The sequence below is a fragment of the Neofelis nebulosa genome, chromosome 2 (assembly GCF_028018385.1).
Source record: "Neofelis nebulosa isolate mNeoNeb1 chromosome 2, mNeoNeb1.pri, whole genome shotgun sequence".
NCBI classification, from domain to species: domain Eukaryota; kingdom Metazoa; phylum Chordata; class Mammalia; order Carnivora; family Felidae; genus Neofelis; species Neofelis nebulosa.
In genome coordinates this window covers 196,866,318-196,884,508 of record NC_080783.1, presented here as the reverse complement: position 1 = coordinate 196,884,508, position 18,191 = coordinate 196,866,318, and the positions used below count along the sequence as shown (strand labels likewise).

The 18,191-nt window shown below is 42.4% G+C and overlaps 1 protein-coding gene across 1 annotated transcript in view; it reads right to left on the bottom strand.

Moving 5' to 3' along the window:
- CSMD2 (CUB and Sushi multiple domains 2) overlaps positions 1-18,191 on the bottom strand; it is a 600,568-nt gene that overhangs the window by 27,285 nt on the left and 555,092 nt on the right. Inside the window, 4 exon segments of the mRNA XM_058718151.1 lie at positions 185-364; positions 1,572-1,748; positions 5,511-5,693; positions 10,221-10,394. Of these exon segments, the coding sequence (XP_058574134.1) occupies positions 185-364; positions 1,572-1,748; positions 5,511-5,693; positions 10,221-10,394 (714 nt within the window).

Sequence of the window (18,191 nt, the reverse complement as noted above, 5' to 3'; positions counted from 1 at the left end):
CCTTGGTACCTCTGACTCTCTCCTTGCAGATGTTCAGGGACCAGTCCTCACCTCACACCCCCCATGATAGGATGTTATTAGGGCTCTGACTTGTCACCTCCCTCCCTTCTACATGTTCAAGGCCCATGTCTCACTTTTGTATCTTCTTTGGCCCTCTGTCCACATGTGCAGCCCTCAGACACACCTTTGCAGACTGGCTTGGTACCATTCCATGTCCGGTCCTTGGTGCAGCTCAGCACAGACACCCTATGTGACTCCATCATGTAGCCAGGGACGCACTGATACGTCACAGTTTTGTTGTACCTGAAGTCATTGCCCAGCCGGAGGCCATTGGCTGGAATCCCAGGGTCACCACAGTTTATGACTGGGATAAGGGAAATAAAGCATTGTGCGCTTTCAGTACAGACCCCGTTTCTCCCCAGCATTCCAGTACCATCCCTGGTGTTCCCTGCACATGTCCAGGAGGGAAGAGGGTCAGATCAGGGATGCCCTGTCTTCTCACAGACTCCTGGTTCAGTACTGCCCGTTCTAAAGTCACTTTGATCAAGTCTGCGAAGGCCCTCCTGCATCCCCACTGTCTTCACCCACACCATTCTTATGCATCCCAGCAACCTGGGCTATGAAGACCATCCTTATTTAAAGCCCACCCCTTCTAAGAGGAAGTACCCAGAGGCCTTAGCTCCTAAATGAGGCTGGCACCCAGAGAGGGAAGTTTTCAGGTCGATAAGCCTAACTGTGTTATTGGGCCTCACAGGACAATTTGTCTGCTGAGGGGCGCATGTCATTACTTGTTGTTCTGCTTAGGAGGCCCCTGTAGGGCCAGCGGCTTAGAAGCAGGGCCTTGTGACCTTGCAATGGCTGTATCTTTGTTGCAGTATCAAGTGAGGGTGGGGTTTGGTGAGCTCTGGCCTCCCAACAGAAGTGAACTTGACGTGGGGATTTAGTCAGAGCTTGAAGTCATAAGCTAGGGCTTGGAAAGGGGCTGTGTTTTCAGATTCCTTTATCTCATCCCTTCCCTCCATCTGGGTCCCACAGTGACAGTGACATCCTTCCCGAGGAGAAAGGTCTGGGCCTGCCCCTGAGGGGAGCAGGAAAGGGGAGCAGTGGAGCTATCCCAGGCTTGGAGGCCAGGCTGGGGGTGGGCGGGGAATGGGTCCAAGGCTGAGAGGAACCCACAAAGATGGCAGACGGTGGCAGCTTTAAAGTGGGAAGAGAATCAGGCTGAGCCTGGGGAGTTTGTTTTAAAAGAGAACAAGAATGGCCAAGGAACAGGCTAGAGCCTGAGAAATAGCAAACGTATATATTCTTAACCTCCCCGAGCCTTGGTCACGTCATATGTAAGTGGGGCTCACAGTAGCTACTGGTCAAATGGCACAATGTATATAAAACAAACCCCTTAGCTCAGTGGTGGTCACACAGTCTGTGCTGAATAATTAGACACCATCATTCAGAGGTGGGTCCCCTAATGTGGCCAGCCTCCCAATCTCCCACACACAGCCTTCTTTGGCATGGAGGAGACCAGCTGTCTTGGCTACCACTTGCCATGGAGACCAGAGGGCCTGGGATCTTACCTATGCACTCTGGGTCACTGCCTGTCCAGGTGCCATTGACCGAGCAGTGTCGGCTGAGCAGGCCCGTGGCGTAGTAGCCTTCCCGGCATTCATAGACAATGGAGCTGGAGAAGCCCAGGCCATCACTGAACATGACTCTGGCATTGCTTGGAGTACCAGGGTTCCCACAAGAGATCACTAGGAAGCCAGAGGAGCACATTATTCACCAGAACAAGGACAGGTGTCACCCGGGGGACTGAGAACGGCCCAGAGTGCAAACCACGTGCCCTATAAGGACGCTGTGATTGAAATGTCTCTCATGCTGCTTTCAAGGTGAGATCTGAATGAATTTTTTTTTAATTTCTAAAAAGTAAAGACTATATCTGTTTTATCATCCCACCTAAAAGTTTAAATAATTCCTTAATATTACCAAATATCCAATCAGAGCTTAGTTTCCTTAATTTCCTCAATTGTCGCACCCCCCCTCTTTTTTTACAGTTGATTTCTTTGAATCATGATTCAAATATGACATCTGATGGGCATGTCTCTAAGACTCTTTGAATTCAGAGACTCCTGTTCCCTCTCCTATAATTTATCTGTACAGAAACCAGGGCATTTCTCCAGTGGAGTTTCCTACTTTCCAGATGTTGCTAACTCCACCAGTGAGGTATCGTTTGACTTACTGCTCTGTCCCCTGCAGTTCCTGTAGTCAAGTTCTGCTTCCTGGCAAGGGTACTTCATAGGTGGTTCTGTCTTTCCTACTGCATTGCACCAGGGGGCACAGCATGTTTGGTTGTTTCCTGGTTCATGATGGCGAGGCTGATCATTGGGTTCAGGCTTGTCCACCCAGTATGGCATTACAAAGTTACCATTGGGTTTCACTTACTGACTTAAGCAGTAATTGCTGACTGTTGATTTATTATTTCATTAGGGGACAGAAAATGGTGATACTAGCTCTATCACTCTTTCTGCATTAGCTAGAGTTCTTTAATCAAGAACTTGCCCATCATCAAATATTTGCTTACCCTAAGATATAATTCATAAAGGAAGGCTGGATAATGCTTGATTTTTTTTTTTAAATCAGATGTCAGATAATGATTTGGTTTCCTAGCAAGATCCAGTGGTGACCAATAGTCATTTGGCTGTATGGATTTAAAACTTATATGTTGCCACCCATTGCCACTATTATTATTGATGCTTAAGTTATCCCATCTTTGGCTAGGGGAGACTCTCCAAGTTGGCTCCTACATTCCTTTGACATGATCTCACTTGTCTGTGGTAGATTCCTCGCTGGAGTGACAAGATGTGTCATGTTCATGTTATATATTCTGCCCTAGTCCTAGAATCAGCCATTTGTCTAGAGAGCTCTGGTTCCTCTTAACAGAGAATGGATTCAAAAACCATAATCTGAAAGTTAAGGGTACTCATTGCTACTGAGATCATTGTTGATACTAGACTTTTAGAATGGGTAGAGCTGGGATAATACACTTGTAAATTGAAAATTCATTATGAGTTTATGCTGATATTACTAATCCAAATTTAGGATTAAGAGTTTTTCCCTAACTTCTTTATTTTTATATTATATCTCTTTAATGCTGAAAATCTTGGCAAATTTTAATTTGTTTTCAAGTAGTTTCAGAATATTAATATCAATATTATTACTAACGATCTGATTGCTAGAAACAATTTAAGATTTCATTGCCATTCTCCATCCTTAGGATATATATGCCATAGTCAAATGCCAATTTTTCCAGTCAGTTAAAATGATTCTCTGGGTTGTTACATCACCAACTTAATATGTAGTTAGGTTAATTTGTTTTCATCTTGATTTTGATATTTAGAGATTGCTGTTTTCTAGGTTTTGCTTTAATTTTACTTTACTAAGTACATACAACATTCATGTGGTCTGAAAGTCAAATCTACAGATGATTCCTTTTTAACGAGCACAACAGATAGGCCTTAACACCCATGGGTTCCAAGTATTTGTGCTTCCAAGGTGCTGGGAACACAGTAGTAGTCACATCCCCTGCCCTTGAGGAGCTCAGTCCATCTTAAGAACCTACCTACAGACAGTTGAATTAAAATATGATGTAATAAGTGTTATATTTGAAGGAAAAAAACACACTAAGAAGGGAGGAGATAATTGGGGCTGGAGATAGGAATCTGAGTAGTACCTTGAAAGGTAAGTGGGAGCTTGTTAAGGAAAGTCATGAAGAATCATACATATCATACACACACACTTATTCCAAAAGCATTCATTTCCAGGTCCAGACTCTCAGCCACCCACTTTCTGTTCCCTGAACAGTCCTGACATGGTGCGTGAGTCCATGCTAGGATCTGAGTGGCATGAAAGGAGACCTGGGTCACAGTGGATATTTAACAATGCACAAAATTCTCCCCCTGTTGATACACTTTACAAACCTCTTACTATGCCTGCAAACTCCTATGGAAACTAACTTTGCAAAAGCACCCTCAAAGGCAGGATTTCCAGGGATGCCTGGGTGGCTCAGCTGGTTAAGCGTCTGACTCTTGGTCTTGGCTCAGGTCCTGATCTCATGGTTTGTGAGTTTGAGCCCCACATTGGGCTCTGTGCTGACAGTGTGGAGCCTGCTTGAGATTCTGTCTTTGTCCCTCTCTCTCTTTCTGCCCCTCCTGTGTTCTCTCTCTCTCTCTCAAAATAAATAAATAAATTAAAAAAAAATTAAAAAAGGACTTCAGGCAGACAAGTGGGAGAGGGCACTAGCTCCATCTGTATCCTTTGCTGGGAAGGGGTCCCCTGATCAGGGGCCAGAATGTCTTCCCTGGCTCTATAAAACTACTCCACAACCTCAATGTCAAGAGCCATTCTCTGACCAGCTCATGCCTTCTGGGATTCATTCTCTGGAGATATTTTGGTTCTAATGGGACCTATCATCCACTGATCCTACCACTTTTTCACTGCCCCTTCTTCCACTCATAATCCTGCTCCCTTCTTATCCAGCACAGGAGCCAAGATCCATGATAATCCCCACCTTGCATATACCCGCACCTCTCCGGCCACTTGCTGCCAGCGTCTTAGCTGCCTGATAAAACCCCGACTGTATACCTAACACTTCACCTACCCTGTGCCTGCACCTATGGAGCAAAATGTGGCTGAACAAAAACATAGGCCAATGCCGACTACTCTCACTTTAAATCAATGGCCTCTTTCCTTAAGTGAGCCCTTGGTGCTGCCTGGCAATGATCTACGTCCCTATTCTATTCCCTGCCCCCCCCTTGCTAGGTGACTATTTCATATGGTCTCCTTCCTCTTCCAGCACTTTGTCATATACCCTTACACTCAGCTTCCCAACTAGGAGAGTGCTATGCAGGCTGTATTTTAAAGAGAGACAGAGAGAGATCCAGGGAGCAGCTACAAAAAGTCAGACTCTGGGGAGAGAGGTTTTAAAATAAAGCTATTTTCAGAAATTTAGGAGTGTGTGGAGAAATATATTTCCCCCACTGGACCCACCCCAGGGAACATCAGGAGGGGCTTCTGTTACCTTTAAAGGGCCTTTCAAAAATTAGATTTGTATTTCTTTTGGTACTTTGGGTGCTCGTTAAACAATCTCTTCCCTTAAACTAAACTCCAAGAGGGCGAGGTGTGTCTGTCCTGGCACTGTCGTGCCCCAAGCACCTACTACAGTATTTGGCACGTGATTGTTGAAGGTAAATGGGAAATAAATGAATAAACAGGCTAAACTTAGTTCCTTCTGGTTTCTTCCCTCCTTAGGTGAGCTCAGGGAATCTTTTCATCTTTGGATCACTAATGGGCAGGACTGAGAACTACCTATTGATGACCATTATCCTCCAGGCCAAGGGTTCAAATGGGGCCATGTATTTTGTCTGCGAGTGTGAGGGCAGGTGCTTGGGAACAGGAAGACGGGGGAGGAGCAGCCGGGGTTGGGCAAAGGGGAAAAGCAGAATGGTCACATACATTACCTCCACACTCAGGCTGTGTGCCGCTCCATGAGCCGTTGGCTTGACAGGTCCGCTCCGACGACCCCCGGAGGGCATGGCCAGCTTCACAGCTGAAGCGCATCAGACTGCCTGGGGCAAAGCTATCCCCCAAACGGATGCCGTGTGCTGGAATCCCTGGGTCACCACAGATTCCCATGCTGGTTCCTGTGGACCAGAACCAAACAAAGCCCATTGTTTCAGCATTGAAGAGGTGGCAGTGGGGAACTGGGAGAGAAAGATATTGGACCCCAGGAATAAGGAGGGTGAAGATGGACTGTGTGCCTTGCCCCAGTTACTTGGACCTTACTTACTACCTTACTACCTATCTTACTATGCGGAAGTCAGACACTACAAAGGTCTGAGGTCATGGGTGAGTCCCTGGGGACCACGCAGCAAGGGAAGAAAGTAGATGGAAGGCTCTGTGGTGGAGATCAGGTCTTTGACCTCTGGCCCATGCCCGTGTGGAATGTCAGTGGTCCAAGCTGGCTGCATCTCCTTCTTCCTTTTACCTCTTTTCTGTAATATCTGCAGATTCTGTGCCCTCTCTGTTTCCAGTTCCAGCATCTTAGCTCAGATGCCCAGTGTCCTTTTGCCCAAACTACTGTGAGAACCTCCCAACTAATGTCCTTATCTCCTAAACTCTCCCTGTAACCCAACTTCCACTTTATCCTCAAACCAAGACAATGAACAACCACCAAACACCTGATCTTTTTTTTTTTTTTTTCCTGCTGAAATATCTCCACTGGCTTCCTGTTGCCCTCAGGTTAAAGTCTAAACTCCTTAGTGTAGGTTTGTCTTCTCAACAGCCTGGCTTGAATCTGGATCCTGGGAGGATTCCCTATTCACAAATTATGCAACACTGGTGAATTCTAGTTGAAATGTTTTAGACCATCTCATTCCATTCCTTCTTTGCTCCTTGCCTCCTGCTACATTTCTGCATTTATCTGGGTCCTGATATTGTACAGATCCACCCGAGAGAGTGCTAAGGATCCAAGAGGTGGAGGATGGTACAGAACAAGAGACAAAGCCACAAGGTCTAGGCTTGTGGGAGCCAGGACCCCTCATAATATGAAGATGTATAGGAGACATCATTAGATCAGACTAGGCCATGGTAAGTGTGAGGAAGGAAGAGGAAAATTAAGGAAAAATAAAAAGTTTTATGAGAAGATGATGTGGAATGTATCTCCTCATGAACCCACATGTGTGGGCATCAAATGGTAATGTCTAAATGAGCATTTAGTTTCTTGAAGTAAATAAATATTTAAGTCATGTATACCCCACTATTTACTATTTATGTCTTTTCTCAATCTTGGAATTATTTCCTTTTCTAGTTTAGTTTCAGACTTTGAGAATACTACACAATCCCATGTTGCTCTCTACCAAAAAAGGGAGATTCATTCAACCTTCAACTCAAACATTTGGAAAAAGAAGGCCCACCGCATTTGGCTAGATTTTCTTCTCTTTTGAATTTTTCCAGGGTGTAGCTCATGCAACAGGCAGTACTGGGCCCTCTTGAAAGCAGTTCTGATGGTGAGTACACTAATTCTCACACCAGCCAGCTGAGCTCAGCTGGAGCGGCACTGCTGAACAATAGGCCTGAGAATGGAACTCTCCAGTCCTCGGAGCTGATTCTTTTTTTCTTTTCTTTTCTTTTCTTTTCTTTTCTTTTCTTTTCTTTTCTTTTCTTTTCTCTTCTTTTCTTTTTTGTTTTTGGAGAGAGAGCACATGCATGTGAATGGGAGAGGGCCAGAGGGAGAGGGAAAGGGAGAATCTATCTTAAGCAGACTCCATGCCCAGCATGGAATCCAATGTGGGGCTTGATCTAATGACCATGAGATCATAACCCGAAGCAAAATCAAGAGTTGGACACTTAACCAACTGAGGCACCCAGGCATCCCAAAAGCATTCACTCTTTTTTTTTTTTTTTTTTTTTTTTTTTAATGTAGGCCCCACACCCAGTTTGGAGCCCAAAATGGATCTTGAACTTACAACTCTGAGATCAAGACCTGATCTGAGATCAAGAATTGGATGCTTAACCAACTGAACCACCCAGGTGCCCCCCAGGAGCCTATTCTGAAAGAATGGTCCTCACTGTGGTGTTTAGGGCTCTGTTTCAGTGATAGAAAGGAATCTAGGATAGACTATTGTACCATGAGGGCAGATGGTAACTGTTGGGCCTCTACGAGGTATACCAGGAAGATGATGACATTGCAGAGGTGGGCAATGAACAACCTGATGTATTTCTCAAATGCTAGAAATCTCTGCATGTCCTGATGGCCCAGGGACTTATAACCTGTTATGCATCACCTGGGTGTATGGTCACACAGAATGAGGCTCAGAAGTTTGACCCTGAACTTCTGAATGCATATTTCTTAGGACTGGCAGGAGATGCTATTGCTAAAGATGATATCTATAAATTTCAGGAAGGGAGGAATTATATTATACTCATCAATGTATATCTAACATTGCTTCCTAATCACTTACTCTTCTCATCTCTCATTTTCTTATCTAAAGCATTTAAGATTTATTCATTCCTCAGCTTTAGCACTACTATAATCCCTTCTAATCCTGTCCTCAGAGATCTCCAGCAAAACTCTGTCCATGATTCTCATCTCCAAAGTGTTTGTCATCCTTGATGGATACACAGGAGAAGTGACTGTGAACTATTCTTCAGAATATTCAGGTCAGGGATCAAACAACTGAATGCAACACATCCCCTAAAGAGGGGGGTGGTCCATGTCCTCTAATGGTTCCTTTCTTGCTTCTTACTTTTTCATGTTCCCAGGGAGTCAGCTTGTTTCTAGTCTCCCTTGACCTTTGATGTGGCCAAGGAAGAGCCCTTTCTTTCATATGTAGGACTAATGCTTAGGAAGTCACAAAATTTTGAAATTGGGGTTGAAATGGTTTGGAGGTTTTCTAGACAAGAACTGTTTCACTACTGTTTCAAGTAGGTCATTTTCCAGCATCTGCTAACACAACTCCAGAGAAGGGAAATTACATTGAGGAGAAAAGATTCTGGATTCCATGCCTTGGGCCAGGAGAATGGCTGTATGTTTGGGTTATCCCTGCTAACAGACAGTAGAGGCTCAAGGCTTTCTTTCTGGCTTCTTTCTCCTGTACTCTGTACTTCCCTTTCCCATGGAGAAAAAAATATCCCCAAGATAGATAAAATTGGCTTTAAGAACACCATTGGCCCAATATCCTAGAGAAGTGTCTAGAGGGAGGAACTTTATGCAAAGGGACGATTCATAGAAGGGACTGGTGCAAATGCATGCTTGGGCAGGCATATGGATGGGAAATGCCTGTCTTTCCTCTTTGGAATTCCTTTTCCTCCTGGAACTTGCTCTATGGATAACTCAGGAGGATTTAATTTACATGACTGTCTTTTCCATGCTATCTTCCCCAAGTCACTTCCACCAGAAGTACAAACAGAATGGGTTAACAGGCTTTCCACTAGTCTGGGCTAAAGGAGTCTCTGTGGCTGATACATAGTCCTGCCCAGTTCATGAAGTGGATGATTAATGAGATTAATAAAAGTGAGGGGCCAAAGTCCTGGGTGGTAATATAAGTGATAGGTCTGAGATTGTCCTGGGCAGCCAGCAGCCCTTTGAAACAGTGGTCAGTATTCAGGAAGTTCTTCTTTCTGGGAAGACCTAACCAATATCTGGTTCAATATTCTGGCAGTGCCCTAAATTTTGGGAGACAGGATCATCTAGGAGCTCAAAATGCAAGAATAGCTACATGTCCTGTGGATGAGGTCCCAAATCAAGGAGAAGGCGTCAACAACAGAAGGTTGGGATTCTTACCACTAGAGGGGGTCTGGCATGGGAAGGGATAGGAGCTTCAAGGGGGGCTTCCTAGGGGAACAAAAAGCTATATGAGGAACTACCTTCTTGGGGGTGACATTCTTTATGAGATCCCTTTGAGGGCCAGGAAGGCTCATGTGAAAGGAGACCAAGATCAGGGGTGCTATTTTTTTGCTTGGTAATTTCTGTCATTGGTGAGACAATTCAATTTCAAATATTTTGTTCTGGTAAGACATTACAGATAAACTTCTGGTTTGGATAATATGGATATAAGAGCTATGGCAGTTTCTTACATTTGCTTTTCGGAAAACATGTCAGTGTCCCCATAGAGATTAATAGTAAAACAAATTTATTAATAGAAAAAGTCTGAGATTGGTGTGTGAGGGCAGTAGTGGAGACCTGTATCCCACTAGGCAGCCTTGACATAAGACATGTTGGAGAGTCAGTGGTAAGAAAGTAAGGGAAGCAGGCTGGGGCTTTGGAGTCCCAAACAGGGAAAGAAAGAACACAGGAGTGGGTTTGGACCTGGGCCCAGCAACAGGGAGGCTTGAACTCTTCCCAGAAACCTATGGAAACAAATGTCTGGACAGGACTCTGGTCACAGGGGGACCTCACAAGCTTGCATCCTCCCTAGTTTTGTAATCTCTTGGCTGTATGGGTTTGGCCAGAGTAGACCAAGGGGATGAAGCTGGGCTCAGACCACCAAAGGCTGAAGTCTGGTTGGGACCTCTCATAGCTGTGCTCTCTGCCTATGAAGGTTAAGATGGGGGTCCAAAAGGTTGACTTCCCTCCTGTCCATCTGTCACACTCACACCTTGGGAACTCATCCATCTCCCACCAGCCAAGTGTTCCATGGGACCCTCCTCCCTCATGCCAGGCTCCTTACCTGAGCAGTGGGGGAGGGAGCCAGTCCAGTGTCCATCCAGCCCACACATACGGGTGGCATTTCCAAGCAGAGTCCTCTTGCCGGTGCAACTGTAACGCACGACTGCTCCGACAGTATAGCTGTCCCCGGACATCTGGGCATGGGGTGGGGAGCCCGGATGGCCGCAGGACACCACTGTGGGGAAGAGCAAATATGTCAGCAACTCTGCACAGGGATGGGTCATCATCATAGGAAACATGTTAGGCTTTCTGTAGCGACAGGCAGAGAAGAAGAGAAACCTTGGGTATCTATTGAAGTTTGTTTCCTGCTGGCACACCTACCTGGCATCAGCAGACAATGCCTACTCAATTTGCCATACATTTTCCATATCTGTGAAATGAAGAGTAATACTGTTTTTTTATGAATTGAATAAGATAATAGGTGGGAGACTGCTCAGCATGTAGCAGGTATGCAATAATATATTTCCTTTCTTCTTTGCCTCTTGTGCTCACCACTCTCTATTTCCTCACTGCCGTAGGACATACCCAAGGTGTCTCTGGCAGCAGGGTGGCACACATAGTAAACATAAGACAGAACAGATGATCTGTCACCCTAAGACTGTCTGCATTGGCTATAGTTTCCAGAATAAGGGCCAGTTCTAGTCCTTTTCCAACTGCACCTTACAGATGCCCACATCAATTGTCTCCCATTTGTCCCCTTTGGTCTGCAAGCTCCCTCTCCTGAGACACCAAATTGTAACTGAACACCAGTGATAAGATTAGAATACCAGATTATCTGAAGAAAATGAAAACACTAGCCTGAAAAGATACATGCACCCCATGTTCACTGCAGCATTATTTACAATAGCCAAAATATGGAAGCAACCTGTCTACTGACAAATGAATGGATAAAGAAGATGTTGTGTATAAATACAACAGAATATTATATAGCCATAAAAAGAATGAAACTTGTCATTTGTGGCAACATGAATGGACTGCAAGGGCATTATACTAAGTGAAATAAGTCAGCCAGGGAAAAACAATTACCATATGATCTCACTTATATGTAGAATCAAAAAAACCCCCCAAACAATGGAGCTTTTAGATACAGAGGATAGATTGGTGGTTGCTAGAGGCAGCGGGTAGGAGGCGGGCCAAATGGGTGAAGGAGGTCAAAAGGTACAAACTTCCAGTTGTAACATAAATAAGTCATGGGATGTAATGTCCAGCATAGTGACTATGGTTAATAATACTGTATTGCATATTTGAAAGTTGCTAAGGAACTGGACCTTAAAAGTTCTCACAAGAAACAAAATTCTATAGCTATGTATGGTGAGGGATGTTTATTAGACCTACTGTGGTGATCACTTCACAAATGTATACAAGTATCAAATCATTATGTTGTATACCCAAAACTAATATTATGTTGTATGTCAATTATATGTCAATTAAAAAAGAAAGATTAGAATACCAGAATTGAGATGTACAGGACAGGGCAGGGCAATGCTGTCAATGTCACTGGGTTTGCTTCCCATTGTTCTTGCCATAAGTTGATACCAGGTTCTTTCATTTACTCAACACATATTTATTGAGTGCCTATTATGCGTTAGGCTCTATTTTATGTGTTTGGGAGAAGAATTTCTATGCTCTCATGGAAATTATATTCTAGTGGAAAAGAGACTACAAATAATTAAATATGTAATTCTAGGGGTGTTATGAAGAGAAACAAAGCTCCATCAGGAAAAAGATATTCAGGGGTAGACTGAGTGCTATTTTTGAGTAAGGTGATCAAGGAAGATCTCTCTGAGGAAGTGTCATTTGAACAGTGATTTGAATGATCTAAAGAGGTCTGTCATGCAAGATATGTGGGAAGAGTATTCTGAGGGAAGGAACATCAGGGGTAAAGGCCCAGCGGCACAATGAGCTTAGTGTTTTTGAGGAACAGCAAGAAAGCCAGAGATGCAGAATGAACTGAGCAAAGAAAGAATGGAGGACATGTTTGGAGAGGTTGCTAGGAACCAGATCATCGCATAGAATTCAGATTTTATTATAAGCATGATGGGACACCACTGGAGTGATGTGATTTGACTTATACTTTAACAAGATCATTCCAGCTATAATGTAGGAAACATTCCAGTGTGTGGCAAGAAAGAGGGAGCTGCTGCAGTAGTTCAAGAGATGACAATGACTCGGATGGACTAAACTTTGTGGTAGGGTAGGAGATCCTTGTAGTCACTGCTTGTACCCAAAAAGGGCATAGGTCACAGCATATATGATGAACCAGACAGGTGACCAAAGGGATAAAATGTGAGTTGGGCCAGTGACGTCCCTGATGATGGAATTTTGGCCATACACAGGGATGGCATGAATAGGTCATGGGTATCTTTATTTCTCGCTGTGGTCTTGGTGTGTTTCAAGTCCTATTCTAAGTGCCTATGATCTATTTATCTACATATCTATCTATCTATCTATCTATCTATCTAGTGTTTACTTTTGAGAGAGAGAGAGAGAGAGAGAGAGAGAGAGATGAGCAGGGGATGGGCAAAGAGAGAGGGAGACACAGAATCCAAAGCAGGCTCCAGGCTCTGAGTGATCAGCATAGAGCCCAACACGGGGTTTGAACCCAGAAACTGTGGGATCATGACCTGAGCTGAGGTTGGATGCTTAACCGACTGAGTCACCCAGGTGTCCCAGTCTATAGATTATCTGCAGAGACTACTGCTTAAAATTCCTTCCATCAGGCATGGAGTCCATTTCCCCTCCCCTTGAATCTAGGCTGGCCTGTGACTTGCTTTGGCCACTGGAATGTGGTAGAAATGATATTGTGGATTAGGAGGACTGGCAGCTTCTGCCTTCATTTTCTTGGAATACAGCTGCCATGATGTAAGGAAGTCTGGCTTACACTACTGAATGATAAAAAATTACATGGAGACAGGGGCCATGTGGAGAACAACCACAATGCCCCAGGTGACAGCTGGGACCATGTTTCCTGACAAGTTTCCATCTTGGATCTTTAGGTCTAGTTGAGCCTCAGTAGCTAGATGTGCTGTCTCCAGTAAACTCTGCTTGAATTGCCAACCAGAAGCGATATAATGGTTGTTGCATTAAGCTGCTATACTTTGGGGTGATTTGTTACACAATATATAATTGTGGATTATATATTAAATTATAATTAAATGGATATGACTTTGGAAGTCTTGAGGGTAGGGGCTGTATATTGCATGTGGGAAGAATACGAATCGTGGTGGCCAAAGGCTGGCTGTGGCACACTGTCTGCAAAGATGGTCACCAACAATTTTTTTCCTTCCATGTGCATGCATCCTACTCCTCCCACTTAGACCTATTATTTCCTCTGCCCTTGAATCAAAATCTTACAGCTTCCTCTTTTGCTCTAAAAATTCAGCCTCCAAGCAAAGAAGACTAAACCATCCTGCTAGAGAGAGTAGCCACATGGACAGAGGCCACAGGGAGGAGAAGAGTCGGCACAAAGCCCCAAAGATGTAGGTGAGGCCATCTTGGACTCTCTAGTCCTAATTGAGCCAGTGGGGCACAGATGAGCCAACCCTGCTGTGATGGTTCATTTTATGTCATTGTGTGAAATTGACTGGGCCACATGATGCTCAGATATTTTGCCAAACATTATTCTGAGAGGGGGTTTGAATGAGATTAACATTTGAATAGGCACACTGAGTAAAGTAGACAGCCCTCCCCATTTGTGAGTGGGCCTCATCCAATCTATCTCTTTTTTTATGTTTCAAGTTTTTATTTAAATTCTAGTTAGTTAACATACAGTGTACTATTAGTTTCAGGAGGTAGAATTTAGTGGTTCATCACTTACATATAACACCCAGTGCTTATCACAAGTGCCCTCTTTGATACCAAGCTCTTGAAGGCCTGAATAGAACAAAAAGGCAGAGTAAGAGAGAATTCTCTTTTTCTGTCTGTCTTTGAGCTGGGACATCAGTCTTTGCCTATCTTTGGACTCAGACTTGGACTAAAATTTATACTATTGGCTCTCCTGCTTCTTGGGTTTTCAAATTCTGACTACCGTCTGCTCTCCTGGGTCTCTAGTTTGCCAAATGCAGATCTTGAGACTTCTCAGCCTCCATAATTGTGTGAAACAATAGATAAAAACATAGATCTATCTACACCCCCTTAAACCTGTATCTGTATCTGTATAATCTCCCATTGCTTACTGGTTCTATTTCTCTGGAGAACTCTGATTAACCCACCTGCTAAGCCTTGAATTCTAGACTTATATCACTGTAAGAAAATATAAACATTTGGTATTTGAAGGCACTAAGTTTTGAGATGTTTGTTACACAGCAATACATAACTGATAATATCTATTTATCCTTAAGATAGCCCTATAAGGTAGGCACTATTTTAATCTCAATCTCACTGATGAGGAAAATGAGGCATGAGGAAGAAAAATAACTTACCCAAAGTCACAGACCTATTCAATGGTAGAATTAGTTCTTAAAACCAGGCAAATTGACTCCAGAGGTCACATTCTTAAGCACCATAATTAACTCTCTTCTGCAATACTATTTTTATTTTATTTTATTTTATTTTATTTTATTTTATTTTATTTTATTTTTTATCTTTTAAATATGAAATTTACTGTCAAATTGGTTTCCATACAACACCCAGTGCTCATTCCAATAGGTGCCCTCCTCAATACCCATTACCCACCCTCCCCGCCCTCCCACCCCCCATCAACCCTCAGTTTGTTCTCAGTTTTTAAGAGTCTCTTATGTTTTGGCTCCCTCCCTCTCTAACCTTTTTTCTTTTCCTTCCCCTCCCCCATGGTCTTCTGGTAAGTTTCTCAGGATCCACATAAGAGTGAAAACATATGGTATCTGTCTTTCTTTGCATGACTTATTTCACTTAGCATAACACTCTGTAGTTCCATCCTTGTTGCTACAAAAGGCCATATTTCTGCAATACTATTTTAATAATATGAATGCATTCTGTCCTTCTGCAAGGAATGGAGTCTCTAGTTATAATTTAAATGATTTTATGACAGTTTATTAGAAATTTCTGGATTTCTAGAAATTGTCCAATTTAAACTCTCTAATGATTTTTCAAATAAACTCATTTTAAATGGAAATAAAACATACATACATAAAAGAAAAACACAGTAAGCATAAGCATATAGGTTAGTGAATTGTCACAAAGCAAATACACCCAGGTAACCACCATTCATATCAGGAAATGGAATATCACCATCACCTCAGAAGCTCCTTCATGCCTTCTATCTACCTCCTCCTCCCCAAAGTAAGCCACCATCTTGACTTCATACACCATTATTTAGCTTGCCTATTTTTGAGTTTATAAGTGGAATTTATAAGTGGAACCATATGGTAAATATTCTTTTGTATTTGGCTTCTTTTACTAAACATTATGTCTATGATATTCATCGATGCTATGTTTAGCAGTACGTCTTTCATTATCACTGCAATATACCAGGAGTTAGCAAACTTTTTCTGTAAGAGGCCGGAGAGTAAATATCTTAGGCTTTGAGGGCTACACGTAGTCTCTGTTGCATACTCTTCTTTGTTTCTTGTTTTTTTCCACATTGCTCTAAAAAAAAAAATTCTTATGTCTTAGCCACAGGTTGGATTTGGTCCATGAGCCAAGTTTGCTAATCCCTGCTATATACCATTTGTATTATTTGCTGTGTAACAAATTGCTCCAATAAACATTTACTATCGCTCATGGTTTCTGTGGGTCAGGAATTTAGGAGTGGCTTAGCTGGATGGTTCTGGCTCAAGATTCTCCATGAGTTTGTAGATAAGATGTTGGCTGTGGCTGCAGTCATCTGAAGGCTTGACTGGCTTCCCCTGAGAGTGACTGATCCAAGAGAACAAGTTGGAGATAGAAATGTCTTTTATGATAGAGCTTTGTGAGTCACACACCACCAGTTGACACAGACTAACCCTGGTACAGTGTAGGAGGATATTATGTAAAGGCAAGAACACCAGCAGGTGGGGGTCATTGGGACCATCTTCAAGGTTGACTGCTCTATCACTGCGTGAATATACTGCATTTTTTCATCCATTTCTTGTTGATAGACATTTGGGTTGTTTCCCATTTGGGGCTTTTATGAATAACACTAATAACATTTTTGCTCATGTTTATTGATGAACACATATGCGTTGGCTATTCCTAATGATTTCTGTGATTGCAGTTGGCTGGCTGTTTTTCTGATGTTCTTATTTGGCTTTAAAATATTTCTTTGGCTAATTTGAGGACAGTGTTAAATTATGGTAATATCTAATATAATCTCTGAAACAGTATATGCAATGCCTGATATTATTTTTTTTGTCATTGGCTTGATCTAGGCTACTTGGGTATCTGTAAAATTAGTAACCAGAATATACTCTATTGTTTTATTCCTTTCCTGTGGTTTATTCTTTTAAAGGAGGAAAAAGTCAACCATAAAAATGTGACAAAAAATAAAGCACTGTCAATACCATTCAGCTGCTGTGGGTAAGGAAAATCAAGAAAGGATGTAAGATAATAAAGAGGAACAACTTATATTCACTGTATATTTGCATTCAAATCGGGGAAGTGAAGAACAAAAGAGAAGGTGAATAACAGCTGTTGTATTTCTCAGTTTGTCAAATATAAAAGCATTTAAAAATGTTTTCAATGTTCATGCCCGTGTCCAAATGGGATACACTGCAGTGGCTGTTTAGTTTCTAACTGCAAATAAGTTTATTTTTATTTTTTTCCCTAGCTGCAAGTAAGTTTAAATGTGTACATAAAAATTGGTAAGACAGATATTTAGCACTGCTAATAGTAGCAAATTTTCTTGCATTACACAGAATACATATATAGCAGGGGATTGAGAAAAAAGCATAAATTGTAATTCAGCAAAGACAATAATACAAATCAGCAATTAATAGACTACACTAGGTCCTACAGCAGAAGGACACCATGTGGGTTGAAAGTTGTATGAAAGTTGTAGTAATGGCCGGCCAGCCTCTGGCACTTCCACTGTTTTCTAAAGCACTTTATCAGGTAAGTAGCATATGCTATAGACCCGGGTCATGCATTTTCCTTGGTCCCTGCACATCCATGCCAATTAAAACAGTTTGCCTTAACCTGGAAGGAACCGTTGATTTTCATTGACTGGGTTGATTAGGGGATATATTAGGTACTCTACAATTTTCCACAAGCCTATTCACAGGTAACTTGGTCTTCCAGAAGTAAAAATTTAGTTAGCCCACTAATATAATGTCATGATAATCATGCAATATCAGTGAAAATGGTTCCACTTAAAGTCACTTGGGATCTTATAGGTAGTGAAGTTTCCTTAGATCTATAGGTAGACGGGGAAAGCCCACCAAGCCCAGTGATAGTTGATTATCCAGAACAGAATTTTAGCTCAACTTTAAATTAGTTCAACCTAAAAAAACGATAATATTAGTGTAAATTACTAACGTGGAGAGACCTGGGGAAATCTATCAGAGATCAACAATATGAATGAGAATTTCAGACACACAGAGAATCACACAAGAAGGTCTAATTTGGAGACCCAGAAGTAGTGAAAGAAGAGAATGAGGGGTGACAATATAGAACTGATAGCTGAGAATTCCCCAGATGTCAAAAAATATCTAGGAAGCCTAATGAATCCTAGGAAGGATAAATAAAATATCTAAACACAGTGTAAAAAAATTCAGAATGCCAACAAGAAAGAAAGGATCTTAAAGTCAGTTAGGTAAAAAAATAATAAGGTTACCTAAAAAGTACAATGATTAGATTGAAAGCAGACTTCTTATTAATAATAAATGCCAGCAGAGTGCACCAAGGGAAATGTGTCAATGTGGACTTTGATCCAGCTAAATTATCATTTAATAACTAGGGAAAATGCAGGACACCAAAGACAGAGACAGACTTTTCAAAGGAGTGAAAGACTGATAGCTGACTTCTCTGTAGCAATAAAAGAGGTCAGAAGGTATTAGAGAAATTTCTTTAATGGGCT